The following is a 15,368-nucleotide window of genomic DNA, read 5'->3' on the forward strand; positions in this document are numbered from 1 at the left end:
CAGAAAATAATTGTTTGATTTAAATGCAGGCTTCACTACTCATTAAACAATAGATAAATTTATAAATATATAGGAAAAAGGAAATACTTGTTAGAATACAAATTAATTCAAGGTAGTTACTGACAAAAATGAATAAACTATGCTAGAAACCAAAATGTTAAAACATTAAAACATACCAAGTAAGACAAGAAATTAACACCCAGGATGATGTTTAGAAACCAATATAAATAAAACAATAGAAGCTAAATTTTATTTTAGAAATTACTTTATTTTTTTTCACAAGACAAAATAAGGTTCAAGGCTACCACAGGAAGTGTCTCCAGAATTATCAATCATATTGCACCTCCTAACATTCCAAGTGTTGATAAAATTTACTGAAAATAGCTTTAATTCAGAATTAGGGTATTATACCAATAATGGAAAATTAAAAATTTACTTAAGAACAAAGCTACCCAAGTGGCTGATTGATGAGGAAAAATATCCAGGAAAAGTTGAAATGCCTCTTCAACTAAAGACAGAAAGTCCAGCAAATCAGGTGGTCATAAAATACCCTTAACAAAATCTAATAACATTTAATTTTCTGGTAGAAAGAATGAGGAAGAACTTTATCGGTCAGGTCTATGATGTAAAAGAAAAGAGTTACAATGGCTTGAAAGAAACAAACTCTCAAAATACAATAATGAACAACCTTTTTACAAATTTCATAAGCAAAATTATTACATAAACAAAGATAAAGTTATTCTATTCCCCTTAAACATATCTGTATATACACATAAATATATTTTGAAAGAAAACTGCAATTTATCTTACTACCCATTCTTACCTCAATTCCTACTTGGACATATCAGAAATACCCTTAACATGGTTAGTTTCAAAAAACGAATTACTTCAGAATTAAAAAACGAGAAAAATATGGAACTAAATTATCCCCACATAAAAATAGTAATGTTAGGAGTCAGAAGTGCAGTGAGAATTTTATTAAATAAGTCTAATATATTGGAATATACATTCATTATTCAAAAAGGCCACTGTTTTGAACCACATTAATAAAACCAATAGATTTTAACAATCTAAATAGAAGACTAACAATAAATAAATAATATGCAAAGATTAGATGTCAAACATTTTTTTTCTCATAGTTATAATGAACACACAAAAGCAGAACCCACCCAATTCCTAAACAATTTTCATATATTTGCTTCCTCTAAAACTTTCTCCTTCCTCTTTAACATGTTGGGATTTCTGTATTTTATTTTCACCCTCTGATAAAAATAAAATGAAGTAAAATGGTGTCACATCATCTTACCGCCGAATTTCTGCATCACTAAATCCTTTAATATTCTCTCGAGGGATAGTTCGTGGTCTTCCACGTTTCTTTGGCCTTTTCCTTTCTGAGATTGAATCACTATCAGATCCAGAATATCTCCTGCTTCTACTGCGCCTCCCTTCACTTCCATTAAAACTAATCTGGAATTTGAACAAAAATTTACCCAAACTTAGAGCAAAGAAAATTATATAAGACTGACAGAATTTAAAAACTTGAAATGCTTTTCTATGAATCAAAAAATATTCTATAAAAATAAATTTAAAAAGTAAAACAGAATATAGCATGTTAATGATAAGAGTTATTATGTAACACATTCTTATAAACCTAAAGAAAAACACCACTGTCCTTTTGTAAAAATGAGAAAAGTTATTACCAAGCAATTAATCAAATAACATAAGCATAAGATCATACAGACTCGTTGGTAACACTTTTTAAAAATGAGAATTAACAATGAAATGGAATTCTTTTATTAATCCATCAAATTGACCAATATTAGCAGTAATAGCTAATATTAGTAATGAGGAAAAAATGAACAGTAATATACTTCTACTGGGTATTTAAACTGGGTCAGAAGGCAATTTAGCGATATTAAATTAAAAGCCTTGAAAATTATCATTCTGCTGACACAGCAACATCATTTCAGAGATATTTCCTAAGATGAGAAATGTGAGGGAAGATTGGCCAATAAAGTCATTTACAGAATAGATTTCTTTTTTAAATAGCAAAAAATCTAAATGTTCAAAGAGACTGGACAAATAACCTATACAATGGGAAGTTTTAATAAAGCCATAAAAAATTGTGTTGTAGCCCTGGCTTGGTGGCTCAGTTGGCTGGAGCACCATCCCGTGCCCCAAAAGGTTATGGTTTCAGTTCCCAGTCAGGGCACATACAGGAGGCAACTGATTGATGTTTCTCTCTTACATCAACATTTCTCCCTCTCTCTCTCAAATCAATAAAAACATACCCTCAAGTGAGGATTAGAACAGATATTAAAAAAAAAAAATGCCAGTTGAACCCACATAAAAATAAATATCCATTAGTTGTTTAACAAATATACCAAAGCATATTTTCTGTAAGTCTTTAGCATTTTTCCAAAGTCTCAGTATATATTCTGAATACCTTTAATATGCTGAAAGCTTATTGTAAGTTAAGAATGGGCATTTAGTTTTTACTGTTCTATCCACCTTTTATAAGATCTAATATAATGCTATGCTTCCCATCGACTGTAAAAGGAAACCATTATAGGTTTTGAAAAAATAAACACAAACAAAAAACTACAAGCATGGTCACTTTCAGGCCAAACACATTTGGCTCCATGTCTGCCAAATAGGTTGGTAGGTTGCTCCTACCATAACAATAAAAATCATAATCTCTAAAATCTAATTTTAAAAATCGTCACTTTTTTTAAACACATAAAAATCACAAGGCAACCTAACAGTCTCAAATATAAGGAAATACAGTAGCGTATAAGAGATGGGGCTCAAATACTGGCTCACTTGGGAAGAACGTGAATGGTAGACATCAAGTACTATAAAATCAGGTATGATGAAGTTAAAAATTTGCTAAAGGCTGAATCCCTGGGAACCAAAGACAAAAGGAGAATCTGCACCCACTCTCAAGCACTTTTCTACAAATCTACACCAGGTGCTCAGGAGAGAAATCAGAGAAAAACTCGACTTTGTGGTGCAGCCATGAAGAAAGGGAGCAGTCACCTTTCAGAATATAGGCAGGAAATCTCGCCAAGACCCATCTCAGCTACTGAACTGAGTGCATAGGAGGAGACCTAATATAGTTGAGGAAAAGAAAACTAAAAACCCTACCTTAGGAGAAGAGTAACAGGCCAAGGACTAGGGTGAGGCAAGTTCCTCAGTTGCCTCAAAACTTGAGGCACCAAAAAACTCAGTAATAAAAGATAACTTTATTATAACACAATATCCTAAAAAAAAAAAGTTAATGCAAAAACTCTAGTATTAAGGTTTTTTTCCTTTTGCAGCAGGATCTAAAATGGTTTAGCATGGCACTGTTATCATTATCTAAAAATCTGACTATTTTGTTCATTTGGGCCACAAAATGATCAATTATTTTTTAAAACTTAAAACCATACAGTGAAAGCTTTCTGGCCATGACAGATATAAACTAGAAATTACTAATGAAGATACCTGGAAAATCTCCCAAATACTTGTAAATTAAACAACATATTTCTCAAAAAAGAAACCAATGGGTTAAAGAGAAAGCCACAAGAGAAAAAAAATATTTTGAGTAAATGAAAACACACCAGATATCAAAAATTGGAGATTCCGAAAAGCAGTACTAAGGGGAAACTTGTAGCATTAAAAGCTAATATTAGGAAAGGAAAGTCTTGATGCAATGGTCTAAGCTTATATCTTAGGTCAGAAAAAAAGAGCAAACTAAAGCAAAAAAAAAAAAAAAAAAAGGATAAATAATAAAGAGCAGAAATCAATCAAATTTAATACAGAAAAATCAATATACCAAAAGATAATCCCTTGAAAAGATAAATAAAATAAACATCTACCTAGAATGATCATGAGAATACTTAGCTGTATTAAGGAGAGAAATATTTTATAGACACTAGAAGGATAACAAAGGATATTATGAATAACTTTATGCCCATAAATTAAACAAATTGGATAAAATGGACCAATCACTTGAAAGAAACACTCTACCAAATTTACTTAAGGAAAAAAAAAAAAAAGATATTCTGAATAATTCATATTTAGAAAAGAAGCTGTAGTAATAGTTTAAAATTCTTCTAACAGAAAACTCCAGGCCTAGAAAGTTTCCCTAAAAAATACTACCATACGTTTAATTAAGAAATATTAACAACTTACACAACTCTGACCAAAAATAGGAGGGAACACTCTTCAACTCAATTTATGAAGCATTATCAAATCTGATAAAGACATTACATGAAAACTATAGACCAGTATCTTTCATTAAAAGAAAAAAGATCAATCCAGATGTGAATATTCTTTCATTATAAAAATATATTTAAAATTAAAAAGTCACCTGCTTAGCACAGTTTCTCATTCTTGGAAGCATATAAATTTCTTCAAGTTCTTTTTGTCTTTCTTCCTCTTCTAATCGTCTTCTTTGATCTTCTGGAATGATTTCTTCCCAATTCTTTGAATTTCGTTCAGGTTCCAACTCAATGTCATCCTCATCCATGTTTGAAAAGTTGGCAACCTAATGAATTCCAGAATATTAACTGAATAAGCATTAAAAAACAACTCACATTTAAATTTTATTTTTCTTTTTTGGTGGGGAGAAAGTGGCATAAAAGGATAATGAATATGACTATGGAGTAAACAAAGTATGAATGCTGAATGCTAAATTAAGTTTATTTATTTATTAGGTCAAAGTAGATCAAACCAAATGACTTCTAAGAATTCTTTGTCAGGAATGATTCTCTTTTATCCTGCTACTCATTAAAACTATTACAGCAGATCTAGAGAAGGTTAAGAGAATAATAAAGTAATTTATATTAGCAACATGCTAAATTTCTTCTGCAGGAATTACCACACCAGTCAACTAACTACAAACTACTATACAACAATCCAATATTCTTATTTTCATAAAAATAATACCCTAAGAGCTACTGACAAGCTACAGGAGCCCTGAGATACTAAATTTATTTAGGTTCCCCAACCCCTAATTTTCCATCTCTAAAACAAAAGTAATAGCAATAATACACTAACTTTTGTGAGGTTTAAATAAGATATATTATATTTAAATAACTGTGCTGTCTGGTATAAGAAAGTACTTATAAAGCTAATTACCAATATTAGTACATTAAAATTTATAGATAACTGGATGAAGACAAGAAAACTAAGCTTATCCTCTATAAGGAATGGGACTGAAAACAGTGTTTATTCTCTCATGCCTATTATTTAAAGCCAGCTTTGTGTGAGTTATCAAATCTCTGGTACAAAAATAAAAATCAGTCTCAAATAAATTTATACCCTAGTTAATTTATCGGTGACTTCTTCCAATTTTTCAATTAGTCAAAATAAAAAAGCAAATAGTATACCTTTATGTAAAGAAAAAGTTAATTAGACTGTAGCCAGAGTTAGTGAAAGTTTCAGAAACATTCACTTCTCATAATTACTGTACTGATCCTTAAAAACTTCAGTTCATAGACAGTAGCGAGAATACAAAGGAACCTGCTCTTTTATACTGACACACAAAATTCATGCACTGAGGGTAAGGTGGTGTCCCTCAGCCCAGCCTGCACCCTCTTGCAGTCCAGGAGCCCTTAGGGGATGTCTGACTGATGGCTTAGGACATCTTTAGTGCCTCCGCAGAGGTGGAAAAGGCTCCTGTCACTGCTTCAATTGCCAGCCATGAGCCCTGCTCAGGGCTTCTGGCTGAGTGGCAGTCTCCCTGTTGGAATGCACTGACCACTAGGGGGAAGCTCCTGTGTTGATTGTCTGCTGGTTGCTCCACTGTTTGGTCAATTTACATATTAGCCTTTTATTATAGATTAATTGGTGCACCACTTACTTATTACTCTACTAGAGGCGCAGTGCACGAATTCGTGCACCAATGGAGTCCCTTGGCCTGACCTGCAGGATCAGGCCGAAACTGGCTCTTTGACATTCCCCAAGGAGTCCCAGATTGCGAAGAGAGCACAAGATAGGCTGAGGGTCCCCACCGGTGCACGAGCAGGGCCGGGGAAGGACACAGGAGGTTGGCCAGGTGGAGCAGGACCGCAGGAGGGCTCCAGGACGTGTCCAGCCTGTCTAGCTCAGTCCAGATCGGCTGGATCCCAGCAGCAAAATAACTGACAGGTCAGAGCGTCTACCCCCTGTTGGTCAGTGCATGTCAAAGTGACTGGTTGACTGTCTGGCCCCCTGGTGGTCAGAGCACGTCATAGCAAGCAGTTAAGCAACCTTAGCATATCATTTGCATACTAGAGGCCCAGTGCAAGAAAATTCATGCACTGGAGGGGTGGGGTCCCTCAGGCCCGCCTGCCCCCCCTCACAATCCGGGAGCCCTCAGGGGCAGGAGGCGACCCGGCGATCAGGGGAAGGCCATACCCCCATCACACTTCTGCTGCCACTGCTGGCAGTGCAAGCCTTGGCTGGCCCTGGTTACCTGAGTCTAGGGTGCCCTGGGTGGCTGGGTGCCACCATATTTTAGGGTGTGGCAGTCAATTAGCATATTCCCTATTTATTAGCTAGGATTACTCTTATTGGTTGAATGGCCGATCGGATGACCAGACACTTAGCATATTAGGCTTTTATTATAAAGGATGAGATCAGTTATCTTACATTGCTTTAGGATTCCTGGCAGCCTTTTAGCCTTAATCAAACCAAGAATATTTATAAGTATTAATAGGAGTTTACAGCTTACTTAGACTGATTTCAAGTTTCTCAGTTGTGTTAATGCTTAAATTAAACTGATGTCTAAAACTGCTCCAATAAAAAATCAGATAAAAGACTTAGCCATGGAAATCTAAAAAAGGGACCACAGTCATTCTTTTATCAAAATATTTGAGGACATTCTATTGGCTGAGCACTGTTGTAGCTGCTAATTTAAGGAAATAGTATCCCTCCCCACTCTACTAAATTTAACTATTCATAAATTATTTGCTCCCTTTCAAATTAGCTACTAGTTTGTCAGAATAAGGAAAAAAATTTATGCACCTTGGCAAATTTTAAAACAAAATTATTAAGAAATTAAGCCTGCTTTTCTCAACTTATATAACTATAAAGAAATATTTTAAAGAAAAATTACCTTGAACTGGGAAAGCAATTCATCTCCTACAGTTAAAGGGCCTGGTTCATTTTCATGAGTTTCAGCCCTCTTCAAGATTTCATCGATATCCATTTCCTATAATTAGAAAAAATCTTTAAACATACTTTAACATATTTTAAAGTAAACGTACTCTGTAGTTAAATATAGTTTAAATAGATAACACATTTTGCTTTTTTTACCTGGGGCTCTTGTTCTTCTCCTTCAGGTTCCTTAAAAAGTTCCTCAGCACCAAATTTTAAAATGGCAGACAACTCTTCTTTATTGAAAGGAGTAGAACTAAAATCAGGAAAAGCAAATAAAAACACTTAACATTCACAATTAAAAATTTAACATTTTTAAGGAACCTTTATTAATTATTGTCATTATCACGTCATAACATAGATAGATGAAGCATTGTAGTATACTTATTTTACAATGAAAATAACTTGAGGCCTAAATGTTAAAGGGATTTTCCCCAAGATTACAAAACTGGAATGGTGAAATCAGGTATTGAATTTAAGTCTTTGACTAGAAATTAGTCCAATGCTTTAAAAAATATATATATTACACTAAAAATAGTACTTCAATGATCTGCTTACAGTATATAACATTAAAAAAATGAATGTAGTAAGATTCTAAAATCTAAAAACTAAAAAATCAGTTTTTATAGTAAAGTGACTACCTCGAGGGGGCAGAACCTGTATGTAGCACTGTCTTGCCAGTTGTGTCCATTCTTTGAATCACAAGATGATCTAGAACCATCTTCTTTTTGGCCCTTTCAAGAATATCTTCTTCCACTGATCCCTTTGTAACTAGACGATAAATATTCACCTGTGAAGATATGCATGATGAAACAAATTGAAATGAAAAGGATTTGTTTTGCTAATATGAAGTACCCAAATATTAGAATATAGACTGAAGCTCATCCCCTTGTGAAGTTTTCACTGATTAAAAGCAAACTGGAAAAAAATAATTAGGGGAATAAAGAATACCTGTTTCTTTTGCCCAATACGATGAGCTCTAGCCTGCGCCTGAAGATCATTTTGTGGATTCCAATCAGAATCAAATATAACCACAGTGTCAGCTGAGGCTAAATTAATTCCTAGACCTCCAGCTCTTGTGGAAAGCAAAAAGCAGAAATCCTGTAAGGAATTATAAATAGGCACTATTTTAAATTCTTCCAAATTATCATTCAAAATAATCAATATGAGTATTATTATTCACTTTTTGAACTTAAAAGTGTCTTACCAATAAAACTGAAAGGTAGTTTTTAAAAATAACAAAATACATGCACCTCTACAAAACCAAATAAGATTCCAAAATATAGCTAAACAGGGGGAAAATAAACATCAAAATAAAAATATGTTTCAATGAAAGTGGGCTAATTTACTTTAAAGCAAATTAACTGTCTTATGCTAAAATAGTATTAAGATTAACAATGTATAACCATGGTCGGCAAACTGCGGCTCGCAAGGCACATGCGGCTCTTTGGCCTCTTGAGTATGGCTCTTCCACAAAATACCACAGCCTAGGTGAGTCTATTTTGAAGAAGTGATGTTAGAAGAAATTTTAAAAAATTGGCTCTCAAAAGAAATTTCAATCGTTGTACTGTTGATATTTGGCTCTGTTGACTAATGAGTTTGCCGACCACTGTTCTATAACATACATTAATTTAAAAACCTGACTTGCAAATCAAATTAATTTCACCAATAAGATGTTTTTTAAAAACTACAAGTATGACAAAAATAATGAATAAAACAATTTATAATTTTAAAAGCATCCATACCTCTGATCCTTCAGCATTAAAATGATCTAGAGCTTGTTTCCTCAACTCCCCTTTTATTGATCCATCTAATCTCTAGAATAAAACACATTAAAATACCACAGAATTTAAAATAAATTATGAAATTATGTATAAAAATTCAGCATTGCTTTTGCTACAACTGTAAGGGTGTAAAACACTGACCAGGCATTATGTCTCTGGAGTCTGTGCTGTTAACCACTAGGACTGCTTCCCCGAATAGTAAATAGCATAGGTTGTCATTCTGCCTGAGACCCTATGTAAGCAATATATTTTAGAAATGCAAATTATTGAACTCCATCCCAGACTGATGAAGCTGAGGGAGTTCCAGAAAAAACCCTCTATTTAATGTTTGAGAATCACCAATTTGGGGCTCTAGTCAAATAGCCACATTTGAGTATTAATGAGTGGCTTAGACAAGTGATTCCGATTTTATTCTTGTCAGTTTCATCCTTAGTAACGTAAGAGTACTACTTACTTAATAGAATACAAAGGATTCAGTGAGAAAATGCAATAAAACACTTAGCACAGTGCCTGACATACTAAGTGCTTACTAAACATTAGCTTATCAATAGATGTCCAAAATAAATATGAAATTTTAAAGTGTTTCTTTTTTACTAAAAATTACAATTAGGAAAAACTTTTGCACTGGCTGGTTTTGCTCAATAGATAGAGCATCAACCTGCAGACTGAAGGCTTGGTTAAATTCTGGTCAAGAGCACATGTCAGAATTGCCCACTCAATTCCCAGTAGGGGGCGTGCAGGAGGCAGCCATCAATGATATTCTCTCTCATCATTGATGTTTCTATCTCTCCCTCTCTATTCCCCTCTGAAATCAATACCAAGTAAAAAATAAATAAAAACTTTAAAAAAATAGTGGAATATCATTTTTTGAGGCATGACCTAAACCAAAATGAAGTTAAAAATGATTCTAGGAAGTGATCTGGAAAGGAGAAGTAATTAGGGGCAGAGAACAGTTCCTTACAAATACTTTTGTACCGCTCTTCATCCCCTCCCCCCTTACAGTATTTCTATGTGTACATATACTTTTTTTTTTTTTTTTAAATCCCCACCTGATGATACGTTTTCATTGATTTTAGAAGAAACGAGGGTGGGGGGAGAAAAACATCAATCTGTTGCCTCCCGTATGTGTTCCAACTGGGGAATGAACCCAAAACCTAGGTATGTGCCCTGACTGGGAATCAAACCTGCAACCTTTTGGTATATAGTACACTCCAACCCACTGAGCCACCCAGCCAGAGCTATACTCTATTTTTATCTGACTATGTATACATAAAAATTTCCCTAAAAACAAACCAACATAGATGAAATGGGGTGGGGTTGTGGGTGGAATGGGGAGACAGAGGGAGATGATGTGGAGTGGAGTAGGGAGACAGATGTTGATAGTAAAAGGGTACAGTTTCTTTTTGAAGTGATGAAAACCTACAATTGACTGTGATGATGAATATATGAGATTATATTAAAAACCAATGAATTACTATGCACTTTAAATGGATGAGTTGTATGCAATAAAAATTACATCTCAATAGAGCTGTGTGTTATTTTAATCAATGGTGTTCTTTCTTACTTCTTCCTTTAAATGACTACATATTTCTCAACCATGTTCATATCTCCAAACACCTGTCCTTCATAGCACTTACCAAAGATGTAATGTTATATTTGTTTGTAATTAACTGCTTAATGTCTATCTCCCACACCAGGCTATAAACACCAACAGAACAGGGATTATGTGTGTTGAGGTTGATCATTATAATTCTACTTCCTGAACCAAATACACATAATTCACTAGCTGTACATACTGGATTAAGATTATAAAATATAAAATTCTGGAAGTAGCACCTGACTCTAACACTGAACACTCATCCATATTTGCTTTAGTTATGTTAAATTTCAAACTAAATATTGAATAAACAGAATATAAGCCAATTTTGGTCTCTATCTTCTCTAAGGTCATCAAGTTTTATTCAGCAAATTATGTATTAGAATAATTATGAGCACATAAATCTTCAGAATCTGCAACTGTCCTGAAAACATTGACAAGGAGTGTTCTCTTTTCCTTCCTCAGGATAAAGCCTAATACATAAGGCTGGCTCCTTTAGATTTGAGCACATAAGGGAAATATAGAACTAAAAGAAAAGAAAAATTGTTTTGCTATTAAATGTAAGGTCAAGAAGAAAAAGGAATTATCACAGATAGAATTTTTAAACATACATTTTCTTAAATGGTAAGTAGTTTATATAAAAATCTTCATTTACAGAAGAATTTCAAAGGTTTATAAGACTATAATTCCATGAAATTTAAATAAACAAAAATGACAAAATGAAATGCTTACTTGAAAGGGGAATTGACGATATTTCAAATACTCTGCAAGTATATCTAACATCCGCACCATTTGAGAAAAAATAAGAACTCTATTGCCTCTTTCTCTTAGGCGTATTAACAGCTTGTCAAGAAGAATCAATTTTCCGCTACTACGGATTAAGTGCTAAGGAAACAATAAATTACAACTGTTACAATTTTTAAAGTAACTAATCAAATGAAACAAATGCCCTACCACTTAAACACGAGTTCAATTTTAAATTGAGATTTTAAATTTTCATAAAGTTGGAAAACAATTTTTCAGTTTATGAAATCTCCTAGGATGGCCTTTATCATTTTGCTCCTATGCTTTAGACTAAACATTTTCTTGCCACTTGGTACCGAGGTTTTTGTTATATTTTCAAGAGAAAAAAAGAGACATAGTCTCACTCTATTTGCCATTTATTACAATATTCCCCCAAAAATCTAAGCTGAAAAACAATACCTTGGAACTAAGCATTCAAAGGTTTTGAAAGAGTAAGAAAATGTATTCTAATTTATTCATATAGAACTTCTTGATCCTAGCACTTCAAAGTAATACTGTAACTGAATATCAACTACTTTGTTCACACTTCTCATTTGTCTTTCTGAAGTGAGATGGGTAAGATCTAAAGTCAAGATATCCTTCTTAAGACTACCATTTCCCATCATTACATATTCAGCATAATCATTATTAGTGAATTTTTTTTCCACAATTAAGAGTACAATAAGATTTGCTGGATAAATTATATCAGCTCATAATTAGAAAGATCTATTTTTAGAAAAATTATCAAAATAATTGTATAAGTTATAATTTTAAATGTGTTGATAAAGACTAAAAGATAAAAAACACCATTATTTAGATATACATTAGCCAAAGAGAATTTCTAACCAATATATTAAAGCCATTTTCAGATATAACTAAAATAAACATTTCTAGAACTTTGCTTTACCAAAATTAGAGTACTTAAAAATTCTTACTTGTAAGGCCTCCTGTTTATTATAGAATTCATTATTGTCTGGTGGTTTAATGAGGTAGCAGTGATTACAACATTTCTTTAGCTCCATCATAATATTCAAAAAGCCTGAGGTACTGCCCTTGGAACCTTTGCTGAGGGCTTTGTAATTCCTAGTTAATATCCATCTGTCCCCAAAAAAGAGAGAAAAATGAATATGATGTTTAGAAGAGGACAATTACCAGGATGAATTCTAAAACCATAAAAAAAAAAAATCAAGCATCAAAGCAAAATTTTACCACTAGGAAGTTAACAGCTTCATACAATGGACCAAATCTTGTTCACAAGACTGATAGATATCATTCATAAGACTAAGGATAACTTGTTATCTGAACCATTAATAAAAAATGATAAAGGTTTAATGTAACATAGCTGAGTAGAGTGTATTTATCCTTTCCCAAAAAATTTACTTTAAAAATGCTCAATTGCATTGTCTATCTTAACCTTCTATAAGTTTCATTCCATAGGTAGCTCATGCACAGACCTAAAAGAAATCTCATGACAATACCTACTTTAGCCACAATGCTTTCTCTAAATTACAATTACATAATACATACACAAGTTATGAAAAAATTATGGGTGATTATTTTATTATTCCAAATTATACACAATTCTTCTCATCATGAACCACTTTGTTTTCTATCACCTTTTATTTTCTTCCTTTTTACAATGTTAGTCTTCAAAGGAACTTAAAACAATTATCTCTCTCAATTGCTTCACAATGATAAGGGGTGGAGGAGGTAGAGGAGACTAGATAAAAGACTGGAAGAGTTGAAGAAAACTAAGTAGATTGATGAGAATTTATTATACTAACCTCTTTTTGTATATGTTTGAAATTTTCCATAATAGAAACCTAAAATTCATGCAATAAACTTACTTCTTTAAATGTACAGCACTTACAGAGTTTACCATAAAATACATTTCTGAGAATTCAAATGCATGTAGCAGTACATTTTTGCAATTACAGTGGTGCCTCGCATAACGAACGCCTCGCACAGCGAACTTTGGACAGGTTTTTCATGAAACCATCGGCCAAAAAGCAGAAAATGGATGAAGATGTGCAAGATTCGGTAGACTCTACTTAGTCTGTCTTAAAATTAAAAAAATGTGTTGTTTTTTTTTAAAAAAATATGTTTTTAGATGTATCTAAATAAAAATATGTCATCTTAGCATATTTTTTTTTTATGTCATCTTAGCATATTTTATGCTACAGAACGAATTATTTTTTTTTAACATGTATTGTTATGGGAAAACGATTTTCACATAACGAACTTTTCGCATAACAAACTTGCTCCTGGAACGAATTAAGTTCGTTGTGTGAGGCACCACTGTAAATATTTAAATAGATGTTTTGTGGGATTAGATATTTTTAATTCATTACTATATAAAATCTGACATGCATGACTTATACAAAATTATTTATTAGTATTAAAAAAAGCAGACCTAAATATTTTTCTAAATTCCTCTTTATGGCCTCTACCTCTATCTGTTCATGTAATTATATAATTGCAAAAAGGCACAGGTCAGGCTGAGAGACCCCATCAGTGCATGAATCCGTGCACTGGGCCTCTAGTAATTATATAACAATGCCTCAATACCATGGAAATCCTGACACTGAAAAGGAACCCTCTATAAAATATGAAATACAGCCGAAACAGGTTTTGCTCAGTGGATAGAGCGTTGGCCTGCAGATTGAAGGGTCCCGGGTTCGATTCCGGGTCAAGGGCATGTACATTGGTTGTGGGCACACACCCAATGCATGTTGTGCAAGGAGGCAGCTGATGGATGTTTCTCTCTCATCGATATTTCTAACCCTATCTCTCTGTAAGAAATCAATAAAATATATATTAAAAAAATGAAATAGAAAACTAATGATGTTATACACACGTGTCAAACACAAGGCCCGCGGGCCAAATCCAGCCCGCCAGGCCTTGCAATGTGGCCCGCACCGCGCTGTCATCACTGCACTCCGCTGTCAGTTTATGACATTGTCAATTTATGACTGTTCAGTAAACCATTCGGCCCGCGATTTAGGCTGGATTTTAGATTTTGGCCCCTTCTCTGATTGAGTTCGACACCCCTATATTAGAAGGTTAATGACTTAGTCTTGTATTACTCATGATGGGTGATGCCACTGGCCATGCCATTAAATCTTTCTTTGCCCCAATATGCCACAGGATTTAAGAATTATTACTGTCTTAAAACCCTATTGGGGAGATGGGACACCTCAATATGACAAGTATAGGAGATCATGTGCTTAGTTTACAACTTACTTGTAATACTGTTTCTGTAAAGCACTCATTTCCATTCTTAAAATCTGCTCAACCTTAGCAGGAAGTGATTTTTCCACATCTTTCTTAACTCTGCGTAACAGAAATGGCTCAAGTTCCTTGTGGAGGCTTGCATAACCATATTCTCTGCCTTTGCCATGCTCTTCTTCAAAATCTTCCCAGGAAGAAAACCTTACAAAGTTAAGAAAATGGAAGAATCACTAAAAAAAAGTCATATTGCAGATGAGATTTTTTTCAGGATATTCATATGTAAACAAACAAAAAAATAGATTTTTTTAAAGGAAAAAATTTTCTAGTTTTAATAACTACCCTTCCCAACAAGTTCATTCATAAAGATAATATATGAGTTGTTTTATAAAAACTATGAAAATTCTTGAGTTAAATAAAGATGAAGTTTTTTCAAATGTGGAGTAACCATCACTAAAATATTTCTCAAATGATATAATCTTAAAGTTCTGAAACTACAGGTAGAGTGTGTATGTGATCCTGAGAAAGTTATTATACACATTTGGTCTAGTTTTCCTCATCTAAAAAATAGGATGAGCCAAACCAATTTGGCTCAGTGGATAAGAATGTTGGCCTGCGGACTGAAAGGTTCCGGGTTCGATTTCGGTCAAGGGCATGTACCTTGGTTGCGGGCACATCCCCAGTAGGGAGTGTGCAAGAGGCAGCTGATCAATGATTCTCTCTCACTGATGTTTCTAATTCTCTATCCCTCTCTCTTCCTCTCTGTAAAGAATCAATAAAATATATTTTTAAAAAATAGGATTACTAGCAAGGTAATCAGTTTTGAGTGTTTTAAGTAAGGTATATTCTGA

General features: G+C 33.5%; 1 protein-coding gene across 1 annotated transcript in view; it reads right to left on the minus strand.

The window, feature by feature from the left end:
* The window catches only part of CHD1 (chromodomain helicase DNA binding protein 1), a 76,736-nt gene that overhangs the window by 22,933 nt on the left and 38,435 nt on the right, over nucleotides 1–15,368 (minus strand). The window contains exons 15-24 of the mRNA XM_084880453.1: nucleotides 14,533–14,721; nucleotides 12,225–12,387; nucleotides 11,239–11,391; nucleotides 8,871–8,942; nucleotides 8,077–8,226; nucleotides 7,767–7,915; nucleotides 7,285–7,381; nucleotides 7,085–7,180; nucleotides 4,355–4,531; nucleotides 1,307–1,467 (exon numbers count right to left, since the gene is read on the minus strand). Coding sequence (XP_084736579.1) covers nucleotides 1,307–1,467; nucleotides 4,355–4,531; nucleotides 7,085–7,180; nucleotides 7,285–7,381; nucleotides 7,767–7,915; nucleotides 8,077–8,226; nucleotides 8,871–8,942; nucleotides 11,239–11,391; nucleotides 12,225–12,387; nucleotides 14,533–14,721 — 1,407 coding nt within the window. The remainder of the gene's footprint in view (nucleotides 1–1,306; nucleotides 1,468–4,354; nucleotides 4,532–7,084; nucleotides 7,181–7,284; nucleotides 7,382–7,766; nucleotides 7,916–8,076; nucleotides 8,227–8,870; nucleotides 8,943–11,238; nucleotides 11,392–12,224; nucleotides 12,388–14,532; nucleotides 14,722–15,368) is intronic.

Source organism: Pipistrellus hanaki (assembly GCF_964339955.1).
Source record: "Pipistrellus hanaki genome assembly, chromosome: 4".
Taxonomy (NCBI): Eukaryota; Metazoa; Chordata; class Mammalia; order Chiroptera; family Vespertilionidae; genus Pipistrellus; species Pipistrellus hanaki.